The sequence below is a fragment of the Vidua chalybeata genome, chromosome 16 (assembly GCF_026979565.1).
Source record: "Vidua chalybeata isolate OUT-0048 chromosome 16, bVidCha1 merged haplotype, whole genome shotgun sequence".
Lineage (NCBI taxonomy): Eukaryota > Metazoa > Chordata > Aves > Passeriformes > Viduidae > Vidua > Vidua chalybeata.
Genome location: NC_071545.1, coordinates 16149421 through 16169208, shown reverse-complemented (window position 1 = coordinate 16169208; position 19788 = coordinate 16149421). Strand labels below are relative to the sequence as shown.

The following is a 19788-nucleotide window of genomic DNA, read 5'->3' as shown; positions in this document are numbered from 1 at the left end:
GTGCCGCCGCTGGTCCCGCCCCCCCCGCCCCTCGCGGGCCCCGCGCGCCTCACCGGCGGCTCGGGCGCCGCTCCCGGACCCGCCCGGCCGGGCCCGCCCCGCTCGGGCCCGTTACTCCGGGCACCCCGCGCAGCCCCGGCCGCCGCCGTGGGGCGGCGCTGCGCGGCCGTGCAGCGGGGCGGGGGGGGGGCGGGCGGGGCGGTCCGGGGCGGGGCGGTGGCGGGGTTTGGTACCGGGGCGGCCGCCCGCCGCCCCATCGGCAGCGGCGCCGGGACTGGGAGAGGAGCATGGCGCCGCCGGGCCCGGAGGGCGGCCGAGGTGAGGCGCGGCGAGCGTGATTCCCCCCCCCCCCCCAACCCCCGGGACGGCCGTTCCGGGGATCAAACACCGGGAAAGGGGTGGGATGGCCGGTGACGGCTCCGGGCGGGACGGGACCCTGCCGCCGCGGTGTGCCGGGCCGGCGGGCGCCGATCCCCCAGCCACCCCCCCTCAGTGCCCGGTTCGCCCGCAGCGGCCGCCACGGCTCCCGGTAAGAAGATCACGGCGCGGCTGAAGCGGACGCTGCCGGTGCGCGGCCCGCAGGCGCCCACGCTGAGCGAGCTGATGCGCTGGTACTGCCTCAACACCAACACGCACGGCTGCCGCCGCATCGTGGTGTCCCGCGGCCGCCTGCGCCGCCTGCTCTGGATCGTGCTGACCCTCAGCGCCGTGGGGCTCATCCTCTGGCAGTGCGCGGAGCTCCTCAGGAACTACTACAGCGCCTCGGTCTCCGTCACCGTCCAGTTCCAGAAGCTGCCGTTCCCCGCCGTCACCATCTGCAACATCAACCCGTACAAGTAAGGCTTGGGGAGCTGGTGGGAGGATGGGAGCCCTGCACAGCACCAGATCCCTTCCCGAGCTCGTCCCGCTGCTCCTTGTCAGCACTTTCCCTACCCTGGGTTTTCCCTGTAGGGCACCTGGTGTGCCACATCCCCCTCCGTGCCGTGTGGCTTACACTCTCACCCCTCGCTGCTGCCTGCTGACCTCGGCTCGGTTCACGCTGCTTTCTGCTCCAGACAGTCCCTGTCAGCTCTTTGGCTCTCTTCAAATTCCCTTCTTCCCAGGACCGAAGTTCTAGGATTACAAGCAGCATCATCTCCTAAAAAATGGAAAGGGCACATCTCTCACTCCTCTCTTTCTTCTTTCTTTCCTTATGGGAGATTTTGACATGATTTAACAACAATACTTTTTCTCCTGTCAAATCATGCTTTACGTTGCTCTCTGTTCTGCTGGCAGATTCCCACTCCAGTCCCCATGGGGATCCAGCTCTTTGATGAGCTTCACGGATTAAGTCTTATTTCCACATACTCTGCCTCCTCAGACTTCCTAACATAAGGAGCTTGAGAGTCCTGGGAGAACTTTCTCTGTAGTTCAGTCTGCTCTGCTTCCTGGGGTCCTTGCTCCAAGATCTCTCCAGGGACAGAGCTGTGTCTGCCCTCACTGATGTGAGGCCTCCACAGGGATTCTGTCCCAAGCCGTGGCATCCGCAGTGCAGCAGGCAGAGCACTGCAGTGAGGTGGGGTGGGATGTCACTGTCGCGTTGTCTCCCGTGCAGGTACAGTGCCATGAAAGAGTACTTATCTGAGTTGGACAAAGAGACAAAAAAAGCTTTGGAAACTTTCTATGGATTTTCTGAGGGCAAGTCCAAGGTGCGCCGGTCGGTGGATGACTGGAACAGCACGGGGAGCGGCTTCTTCGAACAGATCCCTCTGCTGAAGGTCGAGGACTTCTCCAGGACAGCGACTGACCTGCACAGTGGGCAGAAGAGGAAAATCGAGGGAAGTGTCTTTCACAAGGACTCGTCCATCGTGAACTCGGGCGATTCCAATGACATCATTGGCTTTCAGCTGGTGAGTGTCACTGTGCCCTGGCCAGCAAGTTCCCCGTGGGGCAGCAAAGGGCTGTGTTGGGGTCAGTGTCCCTCCGGCAGGTTTTATTGCCTGCTCAGGTGGCTTTGCTGTGCACAGTGGTGAAGAGCACCCTGTCTGCTCTTCTGCCTAAGCCTCCGTGGCTGCTGCAGATTCACCTCCAGAGCAGTACCTTCCTGAAGTCTTCCCAAATGGAGTCAGTGTCATCTGTGACCTTTCTTTTGGTCCTGAAATATTTGATCATATCACTTAGCCCTGCATAAAAGATCTCTGATGCCCATTGTAACTTCATACATGGTTATTTCTGTGGAAGAGAAACACTATCAGATGTCCAATCCTTAATTTACACCTGCCTTGTAGAATCCCTGATTTCAGTCCATCTGAAATGCTTTTTCCCCTCTGTGCTTGTCAGTGTGATGCCAACAACAGCAGCGAGTGTGCCCTGTACACATTCAGTTCAGGTGTTAACGCCATCCAGGAGTGGTACAAGCTGCATTACATGAACATCATGGCACAAATTCCCCTGGAGACTAAAGAAAAATTGAGTTATTCTGCAGAGGACCTTCTACTGACATGTTTCTTTGATGGCCTATCTTGTGACAAAAGGTCAGTGCACAGAAAATTCCTGCCATCTTAACAGCTTATTTCCAAGTACATAATATGTAGGAATGGAATATTTGGTATTTGCTGAATTCCAGCAGGAGCCACTGCTAGTTCTGTGAATCTGCCTCCCCCATGCTATTAACCCCCATTCCCACATTAAAACTTCGAGTTTCCATCTCCTGAAATACTAAACTAGATCCTACTGCCATGTAGTTTCAAGTTACTCAGAAAGAGACCCACATCTTTCAGCAAAATTAACTTCTTGAAAAGAAGTAAAAAACCCCTCGTGCAGTCCTGGTCTGTCTCTGTCAAAACCAAAGTCCAAATGTGCTGCCTTTCTCCCACAGACAGAACTACAGGGAACAGTGTCATGATATTCGATTTCTTCCAGGCACTTCACTCGTTTCCATCACCCCCTCCACGGCAACTGCTACACCTTCAACAGCGGCGAGAGCGGGACCATCCTGAGCACCTCCACGGGCGGCAGTGAGTACGGTGAGTCCCCTCTGCACACCTGGGCTGTTCCGGGGCCCTTTGTACACCTGGGCTGTTCTGGGCCCTTTGCACACCTGGGCTGTTCCAGGGCACTTTGCACACCTGTGGTGTTCCAGGGCCCTCTGCACACCTGGGCTGTTCCGGGGCCCTCTGCACACCTGGGCTGTTCCGGGGCCCTCTGCACACCTGTGGTGTTCCAGGGCACTTTGCACACCTGTGGTGTTCCAGGGCCCTTTGCACACCTGAGCTGTTCCGGGGCACTTTGCACACCTGAGCTGTTCCGGGGCACTTTGCACACCTGGACTGTTCCAGGGCACTTTGCACACCTGGGCTGTTCCGGGGCCCTTTGCACACCTGGACTGTTCCAGGGCACTTTGCACACCTGTGGTGTTCCAGGGCAGTTTGCAGAGGAACTGTTTGATAACAAGTGGTTCAGCAAACTGGATCCTGCTGGAGCGTGAGCGATGTGTTGGCTGTAGATGTACAGGCTGATTGGGGAAATGCCTGTTTGAACTAGTGCAAACTCTTGCCCGAGAATACAGATAATATCATTGCATCACTAATGTTTTCCAGCTGAAATTACTGCTGCCCAGTTATATAACTTTTTAAAGTGAGTTCCAGCCACATTCTCAGCAGATGTTATTTGTTTGCTGTACTCAGTACCATCAAGTGATGTTACTGGCTGCAGGTGTCTTGGTCTGGCTGGACAGAGGCTGTGCTTGGCTGTTACAGCTCTGCTTAAGGCCAGCTAACATGAAACAAGCCGTGCTGCCCTCCCTGACCAGAAAACGTGGCTCTAGCTCCTGGTGTAACTTCCTGCCTTGTCTCTGTGGTTCAGGATTGCAGGTTGTTCTGTACATCGATGAAGCAGACTACAACCCCTTCCTGGTGACGTCCACAGGAGCCAAGATCATGGTCCACGACCAAAACGAGTATCCCTTCATTGAAGACATTGGCACGGAAATTGAGACTGCAGCAGCCACCTCCATAGGGATGCACTTTGTGAGTGGCAACAATCTCGTTTTCGGGCACACCTTTGCCTTGGTACAGCTGTAAATAGGAACTGATGGGGTGATTTCAGAGAGCCAGCAGCTCGAAGGCCTTTAAATACCTCCCACTCAGCAGCTGAAGTGCCCTGAAGGAAATCCTGTGACAGCACTTTTCTGAAAAGTAGGCCGTGGGAAAATCAGGTCTTTCTAAACCAAACTGGCCTGGGATATTGTTTGTTCTCCCTTTTCTTCCACCCCTTCGCTTTCCAGGGGATTTTTGGTTTTGTTTTCACAGCAAAATCCACAACCACAGAAACGTGTTGTCAAGTGCCTCCTTTGGCTTTAGCAATGCACAGGGAGTTTCCTCCCACGAGGGTCCCCGGGCAGAGGAGCCAGAGCTGGAGCTGTGGGTCCCCGCGATGGGGTCGGGTCCTTAGGAATGGTGGCAACACAACCCCTTTGATCTGTTTTGTGAATGTAAGCCTCATTTTGCTGGTTTTCTCTCTATCCCAGCAGTAAAAACACCCCCGTGGGCAGCGGCTTTGCTTTTGCCAGCTGTGAGCAGAGACAGGGAGAGCTGCAGCTCCTGCTTTCCCCATTTAGTGTAGTTCAGAGGAGGCATTTGGCCCAAGGGGGTTCGGCTCAGCAGTGAAAGCTGTGCCAGGTCCCCTTTCATCTGGATGGGCTGTTAAGTGAACACTTCAGCTCTGCCTTTCTTTCTTTGGTCTGGTGGAGCGTCGGCCATCCTGCTTATCTGCTGTGCCGCATGGTGATAGGCCCTGCATTAGAAAAGACATTAAAAGAGGTCTGGTGTTTTACAAAATGCAAATAGTTAACTGTCTTCCAGGTGTCTGGAAAACTGTGGTGGCAACTCCTCGGTCAGTCACGACTGAGAGGTTTGGGAAGCAGGATGGTGTGAGGACAGTCTCTCAAGACTCTTTTCTTTGTCACCATCACCGTACAGAGACGGTCACACAAGGCAGAGTCTCAATATTTAATGTAATATGTTCCCAGCACAATAGGGTTGACATTTTGCTGTAGTGTAAAAAACAAGACTGGGCACATCTTAATGTCTGTATATATAAGATTTGTCATGAGGAAGGGATCCAATTGCATCCTAATGAGGCAGCCAAAATAGAAGCTGGATACAATTTCTGGTCTCAGAACAAAAGCTGGGGATCACTGTCCTGCTGGGAAAAGACAGCTCCAGAGAGCCTGCTGAGTGGTGGGGGGTCAGGACAGGGCTGCAGCACCGAGGTGCCAGATCAGTGCTTGTCCCCACATGCAAGGTCACAAAGAAGGACACAGCAGCTGTGTCCCACACGGTGCTGCTCGCTGGGCTCTGAACACAGCATCAGTGTCTGGTTATTGCTCATGGCTTTCTGCTGGGTACTAGGACTGGCCCCCACCTCCAAAACATTCCAAGATGTTTGGCATGCAAACAAGGCATTGATTGGTCAGAGTTACAATGCTTTAGTTAAATAAATTTAGTTAAATGCTTTAGTTTGGAAATTATTTCAGTACCTAAAGGAACAAGTAAGTTTTGTAGGGGCATAAGCCGCAACAAAATAATTCTATACAAAGGATCGATCATCTCTTGGAATCCCCAGGAGCAGACTGAGGTACTGTCTTGGCACTACATTGGATGTGGAATTTAAAAGCTGGTTTCTGTCAGTTTTCAGAAGTAATGCATCTCTAGTACTGAAATCCCATCTTTTCCTCCAAAGTGAGATTTGGGCATCTCTAAATGTGTTGCCTTGCATGATACTGGCCCAGAGCCTTCTCTTGCTGTAGTCAAAGTGGTGAAGTATGCTCCTATCAGGTGTGGCTTCAGGAGCTGCATTCAGTGCCTTAGGGGTTATGAGCTTTTTTCAGGTTCCTGCTAGATTGAGCCTTTGTACAGAATTTTTTATTCTGATTTTAAACTCTGTAGAGAAAGACCGGTGAATGGATTCTTAAATGGATGTTTCTTGTGGTTTCAGGCCACTCTGTTGTAAAGTGGATAATTACTGCGGAAAGATAGCAGGGGCTGAGGGAGGTAAGGCAGTCTGCAGGAAGTGGGCCATGGAGCTGGAATCAGATTTCGGGAATTTGCTCCCAGCCCTGGTTTCACAGAGCTTGCAGGCACAGACTTGGCATGTCAGAGCACCTTGCCCTGGGCAGAGATTGTGGAACAGGAATAGTCATTAGCATTTGAGAGGAAGGGTCAAAGCAGCGCCTGGAAAAAGGTTTGAGGGAGACAAACATTTGATTTCGAGTGGATTGAGAGAGGTGCTGTTGAGCGCTAGTGGAGCCTCAAGTGCTGTTTACCCACAGCACGGGAGCAGCCAGCGCAACAGCAGCTCAGGCAGGTGGGGATCCTCACAGAAAATAACCCAAAAGCCCCGACAACTGCAGTCCCTCAGAACACAAACATCCAGAGTAAAGGACACACAGCCTCTAAGACTAGGAAAGAACATGCATTTGGACTACTCTGCTTTGAAAAGTCCTCATTGCCATGATTATACCACCTTGCATTCCTGCAGAAAGTTTCCAGGAAGACAGCAGAGAATCCCACCAGAGCAGGTTTTTTTTGGGAAACGGATATAGGGCTAAAAAAACCCTTGTTTTGACAAGGGATCGACAAATCACTTTAGGGAGCAAAAGGTAAACATTCTATTCAAAGCTGCCTTATCACTTACAGTTTCAGAGTTGGGATAAAGTGTCACAGAATCCTTTGTTTCTCTGTGAACTCCAAAACCACAAGTTTTTTCTTTTCTGTTTCTCAGACTCAGTCTCGCAAGCTGAGCAAACCCTACAGTGACTGCACAGAGACAGGAGCTGACATACCCGTGGAAAATCTCTATAACAAGAGCTACTCACTCCAGGTAAAGCCATGACATTTGGGTTTATCAGTTGCTTGAAAACTACCTGCATGAAAAGCTTTATAACAGTCTGTGGTCCAGGACCTGAGACTGGGAACAGTCTGAGCACAGGGTTGTTGCTTTTACCACTGATGTAAAATGTGACAGCACTTCTTAAAATCCAACTTTTATTCCTAAGTGGTTGCTGTTTGAAGTTCCCTCAGGCACCCTGTTAGATAAAGAGAGAACATGAGCTCATTAGGCAATTTTCAAGCAATGTGAGACTGGAAAATATTGGCCAAGTAAAGGTTGCAGCTTAGTAACCCTTGAAGCCAGAAATTGTGACCTTTAGGACTCCAAGAATAACAGAAACCATCTAATCAGTATCCAGATAGCAGGATGTTTGTTTACAGAGTAAGTTTCCACTAATTTTGCATGGTTTCTGTAATTGGGTCCTCTTGGAGAGTGTCAGTTGTTCTGGCACTCTCCAGTTGAAGAATTGTACTTACATTAGCTGCTGCCTGCTGCAAAGCCCAGGTCCAGGCTGAATTTTTGTTTTATGGGGAATATGAGATCTGCTGTGGTGCAGTGCCAGGTAGGATCACCCAGACATTATTTCGGGTTTTTAATAACAGTACTTCACCGAAACTCAGTGCTCAGGAGGGCTGGGACTGGGACCAAAAGGCTTGACTGGGATTTAAAAAAGAAGTTCTGTTCCTGCATGTCCCAGTGTTTCAGCACAAGCCACAGTTCTGCTGCCCTGTTAATCCTCCCAGCTTCACCTTTCTTAGTAGGCACCAGCAGGGTTTGGTGGAAGCTGTGAACGTTTGCTGCTGTGAGTCACTTCCCACACCTAGTTAGTGATTCATGGGCCACGTGCCATGGCAGTCCTAAAACCCTCTCCTTGACTCTGTAAGGAGCAGCTGCAACACTGAAGCTTTTGGTGGCTATAGGGGAAGTGGGGGCATTCATAGAACCCCCATATATGTAATCCTCCGAGAAGATTATATTCTGGTTTTTCTGCACTAGAGCCTCAACCCTCCACCATACACAGTGTTTGTATTCACTCACAGCAGAGCCTGAAGGCCCAGGGAAACAGGGTTCCCACCCCACTGCTGTTGTCATATGCAGGATGTTTTTAGGTGCACAGGAGCCTGGAAGTGCCTCTTAGCCCCCAGCTCTGTTTTTTCTCCCCAGATCTGCCTGCACTCCTGTTTCCAGAAGGCCATGGTGGACTCGTGTGGCTGTGCCCAGTATGCACAGCCCTTACCCGCCGGGGCCGAGTACTGCAACTACAAGAAGAACCCAAACTGGAGTTAGTATTGGAACACCTCTGGCACTGCACGTGCCTCAGCTGCCAGTCCTGCCCCCTGCACCCCTAGTGTCCCTGTCACACAGCCCCCTGTACCCAGCACCCCCAGTGTCCCTGTCACAGCTGCTGCACGCCCAGTGTGCTGGGATGAGGCAAATCTGCCTTAACCCACTTAAGCCCCCACACCCAGAGCCAGAAGTGCCTCCATTGCTCACACTGACTGGTTTGTGAAACTTCCCCTGATGGCTTGTCACCTGTGCCCACCACTGAGCAGTCGAGTGGAGGGCTTGACCAGGTGTGGCAGTTTTCATGCCAATATCAAGTGACAGCCACTTCTCAAGAGTCTTTTGCAATATTTATAGGGTAAATCTTTTTATCCCCACCATGTAGGCGATGGCCACAAAGGCCACCTATGCCCTAGATGTCCCACTCCAGCCCAGGTAGCAGGTTTTCTTTCTGGCTTCTCACACACATCCTGCTCCTCCCCTGCAGTGTACTGCTACTACAGACTGCATGAAAAGTTTGTGAAGGAGCAGCTGGGCTGCCAGCAGATCTGCAAAGACGCCTGCAGGTAAGTCCTTGCCACAGCCAGAGGTAAAGTGTGCGTGGGAGTTGGAGCTCACGAGTGACATCCTGCCTCTCTCTGCAGCTTCAAGGAGTGGGCGCTCACCACCAGCATTGCTCAGTGGCCATCCATCGTGTCAGAGGTCAGTCCCCAGTTGCACTCCACCAGAACAGCAGCCTGGCACAAGGCATTGAGTAACCCCAGAGGCTCAGCACAAAAGCAGAAGGCCCTGGGGTAGTCAGCAGCATTCAGTGATACTACTCCCAGAGACCAGTCTGTAGTTTCCAGCTCAGGGCTTCCCCTCCAGGAGTTCACCATTAAACTGACATTTGTCTTGGGAGATCCCCTTGGGCTCAGCTGGCCTGTCACACACTCAGTTCTGGTACCCATACTAGCCCAAGGAGGTGTGGAGCATGAGTCCCTTCCCAAGGGTCTCTGCACAAGAACCTGCAGCTAGAGCAGCATTTTCTGTCTGTTCTCCAGGACTGGATGCTCCGAGTTCTCTCTTGGGACAAAGGGCAAAAACTCAACAAGAAGCTGAACAAGTAAGTCCCCCTGTGTGTTCCTGCCTTGCACCTCCAGCTCTGATACGATCTTGGCAGCCCTAATGATGGCAATTGGGGAAAAAGCTCCCTTGGAGCAGCCCAGCCCTACTGGTCCAACTGGTTATTTGCATAGTTTTTCAGTATGTTTCATGTTATTGTTTTACTAAACCCTCTGCCTGCCTCCTTCTTCCCCAGGACAGACCTTGCCAACCTCATGGTGTTTTACAAGGACCTGAACGAGAGATTCATTTCGGAGAATCCTGCCAACACGGTGAGTGAGCGTGCTGGTCCCTACTCCCAGGAGACGCAGCGCTTCCTCCCACGCAGGCTGGAAGCTTTCACCTGCCCAGGGGAGCAATCCCACGGGCAGGGGCAGGAAGCTGATCTCAGATATGCACCTCTGGGCTGGTCCTGCCCTTTCCAGCCCTTATCTCGGGCCACGTCTCTGCCTGTCCAGCCCCGAGCCCTGCGCAGGGGCTGCACAGCAAGCTCAGCTCCAAGCTCCTTCTGAAGCTGAGCCAAAGAGAACAACAGCAGAGATGGGCCCGGTGCATTTGGGAGTGCTGAGCAAGCCCTGGGTGCCCTGGCTCCGTCTCCCTGCCTGCTGCGTTGGCACCGTGGACACGTGCCCATTGCAGACCCTAACCTTGTGCTCTCTGCTCTTCCAGCTCGTCATTCTTCTGTCCAACTTCGGGGGCCAGCTGGGCCTCTGGATGAGCTGCTCCGTGGTCTGCGTCATCGAGATCGTGGAGGTGTTCTTCATCGACTCGCTGTCCATCGTCACGCGGCACCAGTGGCAGAGGGCAAAGAAGTGGTGGAGCGGGCGCCAGCGGGGCAGGGCGCCGCAGGCCGGCGACCCGGAGCGGCAGGGCCACGACAACCCCGCGTGCATCGACGAGGACCTGCCCACCTTCACCACCGCCCTGCGCCTGCCGCTGCCCCAGGACAGCCCCCTGCCCAGGACTCCCCCCCCCAATTACAGCACTTTGCGCCTGGAGACCGCCTTCACAGAGCAGCTGCCCGACACGCTGGAGCTCGGCCAGCACTGACACCGGGCACCCACCCGCCCGCCCGCCCAAGGGGTGGGTGCTGGACCCGCGCCGAAAGGCACCGATGCAGACAAGCACTGAAGGGCTGTCAGGTCAGACCCTTACTCAGGGATTGAACTGGCAGTCAAAGCTGCCCTGAGCAAAGCTCAGACACAAAAGCCAAGGGCTCAGAGACATTAGGAGCTTCAAGCAACATCAGTTCTCAAGTTAATGATGGCAGGAGATGGCCGGAGCAGGATGTGGTACTGAGCTGGGATGTCTCACCAGGCAAAGGCACGCATTAGCCACCAGCTGCACACACCCCACTGCATGTGGGCAGGAATTGCTCCACAGCAGCAGATTGATGCCACATTGAGCATTAACACTAATTGCTCTCTGCTGTGTGGCTGGACTTGTGGGAAAAACCCCAGGCTGTCAGGAGTCCAGGATGGCATTTGTAGGAAGGGCATGACAGGGGCTTGGGTAAAGCACAAAAGAGCATAAAAGGAAAGCTCTCATTTGAATTTTCATTAGAAACCTAATTCCAGTGGTGGCCTGAGGAGCTCTTTCTTGTGAGATGAAAAGCCAGGACAACCAGAAATGGGCTTGTAGAGCAAGTTACTACACAGCTGGGGTAGGAAAGCCCGAGTCATCCCCAAAGAATCATCTGAAAGGGCATGAAATCCAATTTGGAGCACAGTAATGAAGTGCATCCTCTGCAGGCTTGTTCCATTCCACATCACTCAGGCAGCCCTTAAACATAACTTCCAAGGAGCTCATTAAATTACTTCCCAGAAGCCTCACAGGGAGTTAGCTGGCTGCTCTTTTCCTGCTCAACCCCAGGCAAGGACTTCCTCCTGCAGCCACCCAGTTCCCCCCCTGCCTGCCCTGGAGCTGGCAATGCCTGGAGGAAGTTTCGCCCCCACTTGTACCTCATCCACCTTGCCCCCACGCACTCCCGTCCACAGAGCAGTGTCAGCACCCACGTTTTACCTCCTGTGCTGCTCCCCCCGGGGCTGCTGCCTGTGCAGCACAGCCACGAGTGCTCTGGGCGAGCTGGGGCAGCGCCTTCCCCACGCCCCAGCCTGCAGCCAGCTCCCTCCTGCCACAGCCCCTCAGCTCCCTGTGGAGACGAGCAGCAGAGCCCACCCCACACTGGCTGTTGGGGTCTGTAGGGCCAGAGCCATGCAGAGCATGTCAGGGGTGTCTGAGTGGAAGTCTCTCCTTTCCTTTCTCTAGGACCTTATTTTATGGAGGACAGTGAGAAGCCAGAAAGGTTCTTTAATGTGCAATAAAACCTATTTTAACTGAATTATTTAAATATATGATAAACTGAAAAAATAAAGATATATTTTTGAGTAACTGCTTTGCCTTTTTTTTGTTTTTAAATCACCAGTGTATGAGTTAGTTCCCTGCAGGCATCCTGAGAGCTGAGGGGACTTGTCTCTGCCTGCCCAGGGGCTGTAGGTTCTCAGCAGGGCCAAGCCTCTCAGCCAGGTACCCCAGGCCTCTCAGCAGAGATGGAGCAGGGGGGTTCTGTGGGATCCAGCTCAGGAGCAGGCAGGAGGAACATGGGGTGCAAGCAGAAGCAGTGAAAAGGCCTTTCATAAAGCAATGGTAACCAGCAAGAGACCAAAACCACTGGAACTTCAGGTGTCCCCAGACAGCTCCACACCTGAGCAGTCCCTTGGAGGCCACAGGAGAAGTGGGGAGCAGGTCTGCCTCAGCCTCTGGTCCACTGAGAGAGGTGCTCTGGGCGAGCCATGGCTCATCCCCATCACCTCTAACAGCACCGAATACCAGCTGATCATGACACTCTGGCCCCTGGGCAGCGGTGGCAAAACAGATCTGGAGCAGAACAGAGCAGCCCAGGGAGCCCCACCTCCCCTTGGTGCTACAGGCATGAGCTGTCCCCCCTGCTGCAGGGACAGGAGTAACAGCAAAGTCCAGAGCTAAGGAACACCTCGCCACAAACTCCTTCCTTGCCAGCTTGGTGGTGCTGGCACAGGAGCTGGTTTGGCCCCGTTACACCTGGCTGAGCACCTGCCTTCCAATGCCGAGGGGTCAGTGCCCCGGCTGCCAGGGAGCACGGCCCGCAGGGCACACCGGGGGGCTCAGCAAACATCACCAACATCACCAACATCACCACAGCTCGTCCATTCCACATCTGTACCTGCGTGTGCAGCAGCACCTGAGAGACCACAGCTCTCCACAGGGTCTGCTCACGTCTGCTGCAGTGCTAGGGAGAGGCTGCCCACGCTCAGTTTGATGCTGGTACTGTTCCCTCCCCACTGCTGAGCTGCTCCTGGGTTTCTTCTCAAGCACCTCTGCCCACCCCCAGCAGCCCACAGAGCTGGGTTAGAACAGCCAGTGCTAATCATGCAATCAGCCCCCTGAGAGGAGGAAATCCCCCAGCCTGGCTCTAGGGCTGGGGAAGCCACTGGCAGCTGGCACACTGGGATGGGTCAGGGGTTCGTGTTTCTAAAGCCTCCCCAGAGCAAAACAAAACATTGGAAAATAAACAGAGTGGTGCCAACCCTGCACAAAAGCAGGCGTAGGACTGATCAGACTTTATACCAAGAACTGCAGCTCCAAAAAGGGGAATATCCTTTGAGGGAGAACAAGGCTGCTAACCTGTAGTGGTCCAGCAGCAGAAATGTCAGGGCTCTCCCACTGAAAACCCAGGATATGTGTCCTGACAGGTGCTTTTTTGGGGAGAACACTTGCTTTAAATTCTTTGGAAAAGCACAGGTGTTCTGCAGGTGCTGTTTGCAGTTACTCTTGGGGCAGGTGCAACACCTTTTCTCCGTGTGTGAGTAACCCTCAGAAGGCAGAGAGCCACGGAGCTACAGCTTACTTCATCATGAGTTAAACACTGAACTGTGCTGAACTCCTGAGTCACCTCAAACACAGAAAGCCACTGGGACGGTCTGAGAATCAGGACTGGCACACACTAAACATCATAAACCCAAAGGGTCTGAGAAACTCAGCTCAGGGAACAACTGGGCTGTAAAATCCAGGGTTCAGCACCATCCCCTGTTCCACTGCACTGGCTCCGGGCTCGGGTGGGAAGCCTGGTCTCTTGCCATGGGGACAGTGTTGCCAGGAGAGCCATGGCAGGCGCTGGGAGCCCAGCCAGCCCCGCTCGGGGCTGCAGAGCAGGCGCCCCTCACTCACAGCAGCCCCCGCTTGCCTCCTGTCCCTGGGACACAGCTGTGGCCACAGTGCCCAGCTCTGGGCAGGCATGACAATGACCACGGAGCCACGGAGCCACGGAGCCACGGAGCCACGGAGCCACAGAGCCACAGAACCAGCTCTGTGGCACCGCAGGGCTGCGGGGAGCAGCTGCAGCGCCCGAAAACACAGCCAAGGTGCAGGCAGCACGGGGGCACTGCCTTGGCAAGGGACAGGCTGCGGAGAGGTGTTGAAACAAACCTGCGGCAGCAGGTGCCGGTGACTCACGGGGAAAGGCTGCCGGCACCGCGGGACCGGCCCTTCGAGGAGAGGAGGCACAGCAGGAGAACCTCGCTCTGCTCCTCCACAGCTCCCGCGGCAGCCACGGCCGCGGGGAGAAAGCCAGAGGTGATGGAAGAGCTGTGGGGGGATAGTGGATGAGGAGGAGGAAAATCCAGCTGCACAGAGATTTTCTGGGTGGCAGGAACCTGCCCGTGTGGGGGTGTCAGCCCGGAGGGGTGACCCCAGCCTCCCTCAGAGTGGAAGGAAGGGGCAGCCGCCCAAAGCCGCTCCCAGCAGATGTAGCCAGGCAGCACCGACAGGGTTAAAAACTGCCCAAGTTCCTTCCAGAGAGGTGACATCTGGGTGACATCCAGTGGTCCACAAACAGGTTTGGGAGTTAAATGCTTCATTAATGTAAATGGGGCTGGGCTGGGGAAAGGCATCTCCAGCACATGCCTATGGAAATGGAAAATCCATCCAGGCTCTGAGCCTCTTGTGCTCAAGCCCAGCTCTGGGGAGGCCAAACACGGCTGGACAGTGTGGATGGCTCAGCTTTACCCCTTCGCCTCCAGGGCAGGGTGAGCCAGCCCCGGAGCAGTTCCCCACCCCGGACAGCTGGCCGGAGCCATCCCCGCCAGCCTAGCCTGTGCTCTGTGCTCGGCACTCTGGAAGCATTTTCCAGCAGCTGGAGCATCCCCAGCGCAGGCCGGGCTGCGGCAGGGCAGTTCCAGCAGGGTGAGTCAGAGTGTGACCCAGGGGTGCAGCAGTTCCCCCGCGGTGACATGCCACGACACGGCCCCACACTAATCCCGATGCCGGCATCTCCCTGCAGCAGGACGGGCCGGGACGTGCGGGGCCCTCGCCAGCTGCCCACACCCCCTGGCACACGCGGCACCGGGCACGGCCCACACTGGAACCGAGAGAGAGCAGTGCCCAAGGCAGGAGGGGGAGCAGAACCCCCTGGCCAGCTCGGGCATTGCCATCCAGGACGCTGGGCTGTGCCTGCCGTGCCACGGCAGCCGTGGGCAGCGCTGGGCACGGCCGGCGCCCGTCCCACCTGGCTGAGCCCCTCTCCAGAGCACTGCCAGGGTGACCTGGCCTGGGAAGTGGCTTGGCGGTGAAGGCCCCGGGGCAGTGGTGGTGGAGGGCAGGGACTCTCCAGTCCTCCCTCTGTCCTTGTCCCTGCGGCCTCCCCGCCGGCCCCGCGGGCAGCCATGGGCCCGGGATGCTGACCTGCAGCCGTGCCTGCTCCTGGCCTGGCTCTAACACAGCCGGGGGCGTAAACAGGGAAACACACCTGGCCCCAGGGCTGTGCACAGAGTGTTCCTGCCTCTCTGTCCTCTGGAATCTTCACCCAAGCCTCAGCACTTTCCTGTAACACTCTTGCACTGCCTTGTCCCTCCCAGTCTCACGCTTCTGCCTCGGTTTCCCCTGCAGAAGGAGCTGGGTGGGAGCTGTACCCTGTCGGGGTATGTGGCTGCCGGCCTGCCAGCCCTCCAGGACCATGGTGGCACTGTGACCCCAGCAGCCTTGCCCTCGGCAGTGTTCCCAAAGCTGTGAGGTATAAAGTACACGAGGGGACACTGTGGGGATGAGGGACAAAAACCCAACCCCAACCTGCAAAGCCCCGAGCAACTGAGCCAGCAGCAGGTATGGGGTGTGGGACACGGGGTCACATCTCTCTCTTCCACCCATGTGCTTTGTCCAAATGTGTTTCTAGGGATTAAAAACATCCCTCTATTTATTCACCTGCAGCAGAGCCCAGCGCCGGCCTGGCGGGATGTGATCAGCCAGGACACGGCGGAGGTGGCAGCCGGCTCCAGCCGGGTGAATCACCCTGTTGTCACAACGCCTCTCACTCCAGTGCCGTCCTCCTGGGTTTTAAGACCTTCTCACCCAAGTTTACATAATGAATCCTGAACGGTACAAGCTGTTCCCCTGGGTACACAGGGGTAATCACTCCTGGTCTTGTTATAAATCAGCTCTGGTCTTGTTATAAAATGTCATCAGTCACAAAATAGTTCACATTTGCCCCAGGACATGGGAGGGGACCATAAAGCACCAGCCCAGGGCACCTTTACATTGCTGCATCCTGCTGGAGTCACGCTGGCACTCCCCCGCCTGTACCAGGGCGGCCTGGGGGCATCCAGAGCACCGGGCTCCACCTGAGCTGCCACATCCCAGGATGCTGGAGTCACAGCAGGAGGGATATTTTTTTCCAGTAAACTTGTACAGCGGAAAAGGCAGATGAGTGCAATTAATTCTCTGTCACAATTAGTTACAGAGCTGGTCAGGGGAAACCCCACCAGTGACAAATCATCCCAGTGCTGCACTGAACCTGCCCAGTGTCATCTGCGGGTGAACTGGGACTCAGTGCCCAGGTCACCACGCTGAGGCTGAGGAAGCTGGGCACAGAGGAGTTTGCCCCATGCCTCCCTCCCTGCAGCCACAGCTTGGCTGGCAGAGCCAAAGGCAGCGGTGCCACAGCCCTGGCACGGAGCAAGCCCTCGCTGTGGCCACCGGCCCACCGAGCTGTGCCAGGCCAGCAGGAGCCGCGGGGCCCCTTCCCTCCCCTCTCCTGCGGCTTGTAAAACAAAACCAGTCTGGGTTTTACTGCCTGATCTTTGTAACGCAAACACAGGCCAGTTAACAGGTTTTACACAGCTCCGGCAAGGGGAGGTTGTGAGATGCTCACTGTCACTTCATGGGGTTTTACTGGTCACAACCAAATGACTCGATGTCATTTAGTGACAGCGTGTCTCTGGGAGTGCACACGGTGAACCTGGCAATTACCGCCAGGCTGGGTGAGCCTGTGCCGGGTGCCCGGCTCCCTGGGCAGGGGCAGGGGCAGGGACAGGAGCAGGGACAGGGGCAGGGACAGGGACAGGGGCAGGGACAGGGACAGGAGCAGGGACAGGAGCAGGGACAGGAGCTGGGGCAGGGGCAGGGGCAGGAGCAGGAGCTGGAGCTGGGGCAGGAGCAGGAGCAGGGGCAGGGACAGGAGCAGGGACAGGGGCAGGGACAGGGACAGGGGCAGGGACAGGGACAGGAGCAGGGACAGGGGCAGGGGCAGGGACAGGGACAGGAGCAGGGACAGGAGCTGGGGCAGGGACAGGGACAGGAGCAGGAGCAGGGGCAGGGGCAGGGACAGGAGCAGGAGCTGGAGCTGGGGCAGGAGCTGGAGCAGGGACAGGGACAGGGACAGGAGCTGGAGCAGGGACAGGGGCAGGAGCTGGAGCAGGGACAGGGGCAGGGACAGGAGCAGGAGCAGGGACAAGGACAGGGACAGGGGCAGGAGCAGGGACAGGGGCAGGGGCAGGAGCAGGGACAGGAGCTGGGGCAGGGGCAGGGACAGGGACAGGAGCTGGGGCAGGGACAGGGGCAGGAGCTGGAGCAGGGACAGGGGCAGGAGCTGGGGCAGGGACAGGGGCAGGGACAGGAGCAGGAGCAGGGACAAGGACAGGGACAGGGGCAGGAGCTGGGGCAGGGACAGGAGCAGGGACAGGGACAGGAGCAGGAACAGGGACAGGAGCAGGAACAGGGACAGGGGCAGGAGCAGGAGCTGGAGCAGGGGCAGGAGCTGGGGCAGGAGCAGGGACAGGAGCAGGGGCAGGGACAGGAGCAGGGACAGGAGCAGGGGCAGGGACAGGAGCAGGGACAGGGGCAGCCTCCCTGTGCGGGGCCACAACGCCTGCATCAGTGTTGAGTGGGTGACAGTGACAGGGACTGGTGGGATCTGATAGGAACAAGCACCTCTGCTCTTCTTCATCTGTAAATCCAGACCTAAGAGCATCCAGCAAAATTCCAGCTGCCTTTGTACCAGCCACAGCCACCACAGAAATATTCTTCTTCCATCAGACATATTTAGGAGCAGTTGATATTTTTGAAACGTGGTGGCTCGGGCAGATGGAGTCACTTTCAGGGCTGATTTTCCCCATGGATCTGGTGTCCCAGCTGTATTTAGCTGCTGTCAGCAGTGCATCATGCCAGCACAACACACCACTGGGAAAACAATGCCTGGGATGCAGGGGAGCTTCCTGTGGCGTTTCAGCTGTATTTTTGGCAGGAGGTTTTTGCTTATGAAATAAACTTCCTCATAAACAATTGAGAGATGATGGAAAGTCAAGCCAGCTCAAGGTCATTTGGCTTTGCTGGCTGCGCAGCTGATGTTCCAAGCCCTGGAACAAAGGCCACCCGCTCCACTTCCAGTGCCAGGGCTGCCAGAGCTGGTAACAGACATTGTTCTCTGGGAGAGCAGTGGCCATAGCAGGGCAATTACTGGGACAGGACAGAGGAGCCCGGCAGGTCCTGGTCCATCAAACCTGTTCATTCCAGCTTCCCTTGGAGATACTTCTCAAACACAATCCCGCATTCCGCTCCTGACATAATGGCATGAGGTACACTTGTGCCAGTTAAAAATAAAAATCCCTTTTGTTCCCAAATAACAGAACACGGGGACATTTGGGAAAGTCTGACCAAGTCCTGATTGAACGAGAATCTGCCATTACCTCTCCTAGCAAGAGGCAATCGCTCCCCTGTACAATGCTCTGCCCTCAGCAGTGATTTATGGTTCCAAGGAGGTTTGCACATGTTCCTGTTCTGTTGTGAGGAGCTGACGTCTCCCACTTCGCTCGAGATGCTCAAGATTTTACCCACAAATGTGTTTGTACAGCGGTGCTGGGCTGAGGGATCCCAGCCCATGGCACACACTGGGCTGGCCCTGGGCTAGGAGAACACAGAAAATGGGAGGGCACATCTCTCCAGCCCCCCTGAGGGATTAATTATGGGATCAACAGGAGTCAGCGTGCAAGACACATAATATTGAGATTAAGTCATGAAATCACAAAGCACAAGCTAATCACCCTGAAAATCACTGACAGCTGGGCTGGGAGGGCCCCGGCCCCATCTGAGCTGCTGCCTCCCAGCCCTGAAGCAAACAGAAGAGCTGCTTCCATGTTTAGTTCATTCTGTCATTTTACAGAAACAGCGCTCATTTCACCTGGAAAGAGATGTCAAGGTCCAGATCAGTCCATTGGTGCCACTGAGGCAGAGCTCTGCCCCTTCTGTTTGAAAATCAGTATCTTGTCTAGTCCGCACTTGACAGGCTCGGGGTGTTCAAACTCCTGCCAGGAGTGTGCCCAGCAGCAGGCAGGGGAGCAAACAGCTGTGAAGGGAGGCTTTTTATGGAAAAAAATAAATTAACACAGAACCAAAGAATCATTCCGGTTGGAAAAGCCCTCTAAGATCATTGAGTCAAACCATTTCCCCAGCACTGCCAAGGCCACCATTAGCCCTTGTCCCCACGTGCCACATACTCATGGCTTTTAAATCCCTCCAGGGCTGGTGATTCCACTACTGTCCTAGGCAGCCTTTGCCAAAGTTATAAGATTTTATTCTTATTTTAAAATAGAAAAAAAGATTCTAGGATCTTTCTAAAACAGCTTATAAAACTGTTTTGAAACACTAATGCACCTCACCTGCATTTATTTCATCCATGTCAAAAGGCTGGCACCAGGGAAGGTAAAGCAGTGAGGTGATGGGACAAGGGGGAATGGCTTCCCACTGCCAGAGGGCAGGGATGGATGGGATATTGGAAAGAAATCCTTCCCTGGGAGGGTGGGCAGGCCCTGGCACAGGTGCCCAGAGCAGCCGTGGCTGCCCCTGGATCCCTGGAAATGTCCCAGGCCAGGCTGGACAGGGCTGGGAGCAGCCTGGGACGGTGGAAGGTGTCCCTGCCATGGCAGGGGTGGAACTGGGTGAGCTTTGAGGTCCCTTCCAACCCAAGCCATGCCAGGATTCTATGTTCCTAAGCTCCCTTCCTGCCAAGTAACTCCGTGAGGTTTGTGTCACTGATCCCAGGCTGTGTTAGGCGATCTTGACCTGGCGGGAGCGGCAGCAGCAGAATCAGGTGCCATTCCTTGGGATGCGCTAGGAGGAAATCGAAGTAACATTCCAAGGGACCGGGACCAAGGCGGGAGGGACTGCCGGCAGCAGGAGGCGGGCCCGGCCGTGCCGCCGGGGCGGGCCGGGGCGGGCCGGGAGGCG

At 55.4% G+C, this 19788-nt stretch overlaps 1 protein-coding gene across 1 annotated transcript; it reads left to right on the top strand.

Annotated features, from left to right (window-relative positions):
* The first annotated feature begins 225 nt into the window (after positions 1 to 225).
* On the top strand, positions 226 to 11649 carry SCNN1G (sodium channel epithelial 1 subunit gamma). The gene is made up of 13 exons (XM_053957949.1): positions 226 to 318; positions 512 to 836; positions 1595 to 1889; positions 2320 to 2513; positions 2902 to 3005; positions 3844 to 4007; positions 6763 to 6861; positions 8035 to 8152; positions 8642 to 8720; positions 8799 to 8856; positions 9198 to 9259; positions 9455 to 9530; positions 9928 to 11649. Exons 1-13 carry the CDS (start codon positions 288 to 290, stop codon positions 10306 to 10308), a joined length of 1986 nt encoding a protein of 661 aa, XP_053813924.1. The 5' UTR covers positions 226 to 287; the 3' UTR covers positions 10309 to 11649.
* The last annotated feature ends 8139 nt before the right edge of the window (positions 11650 to 19788 follow it).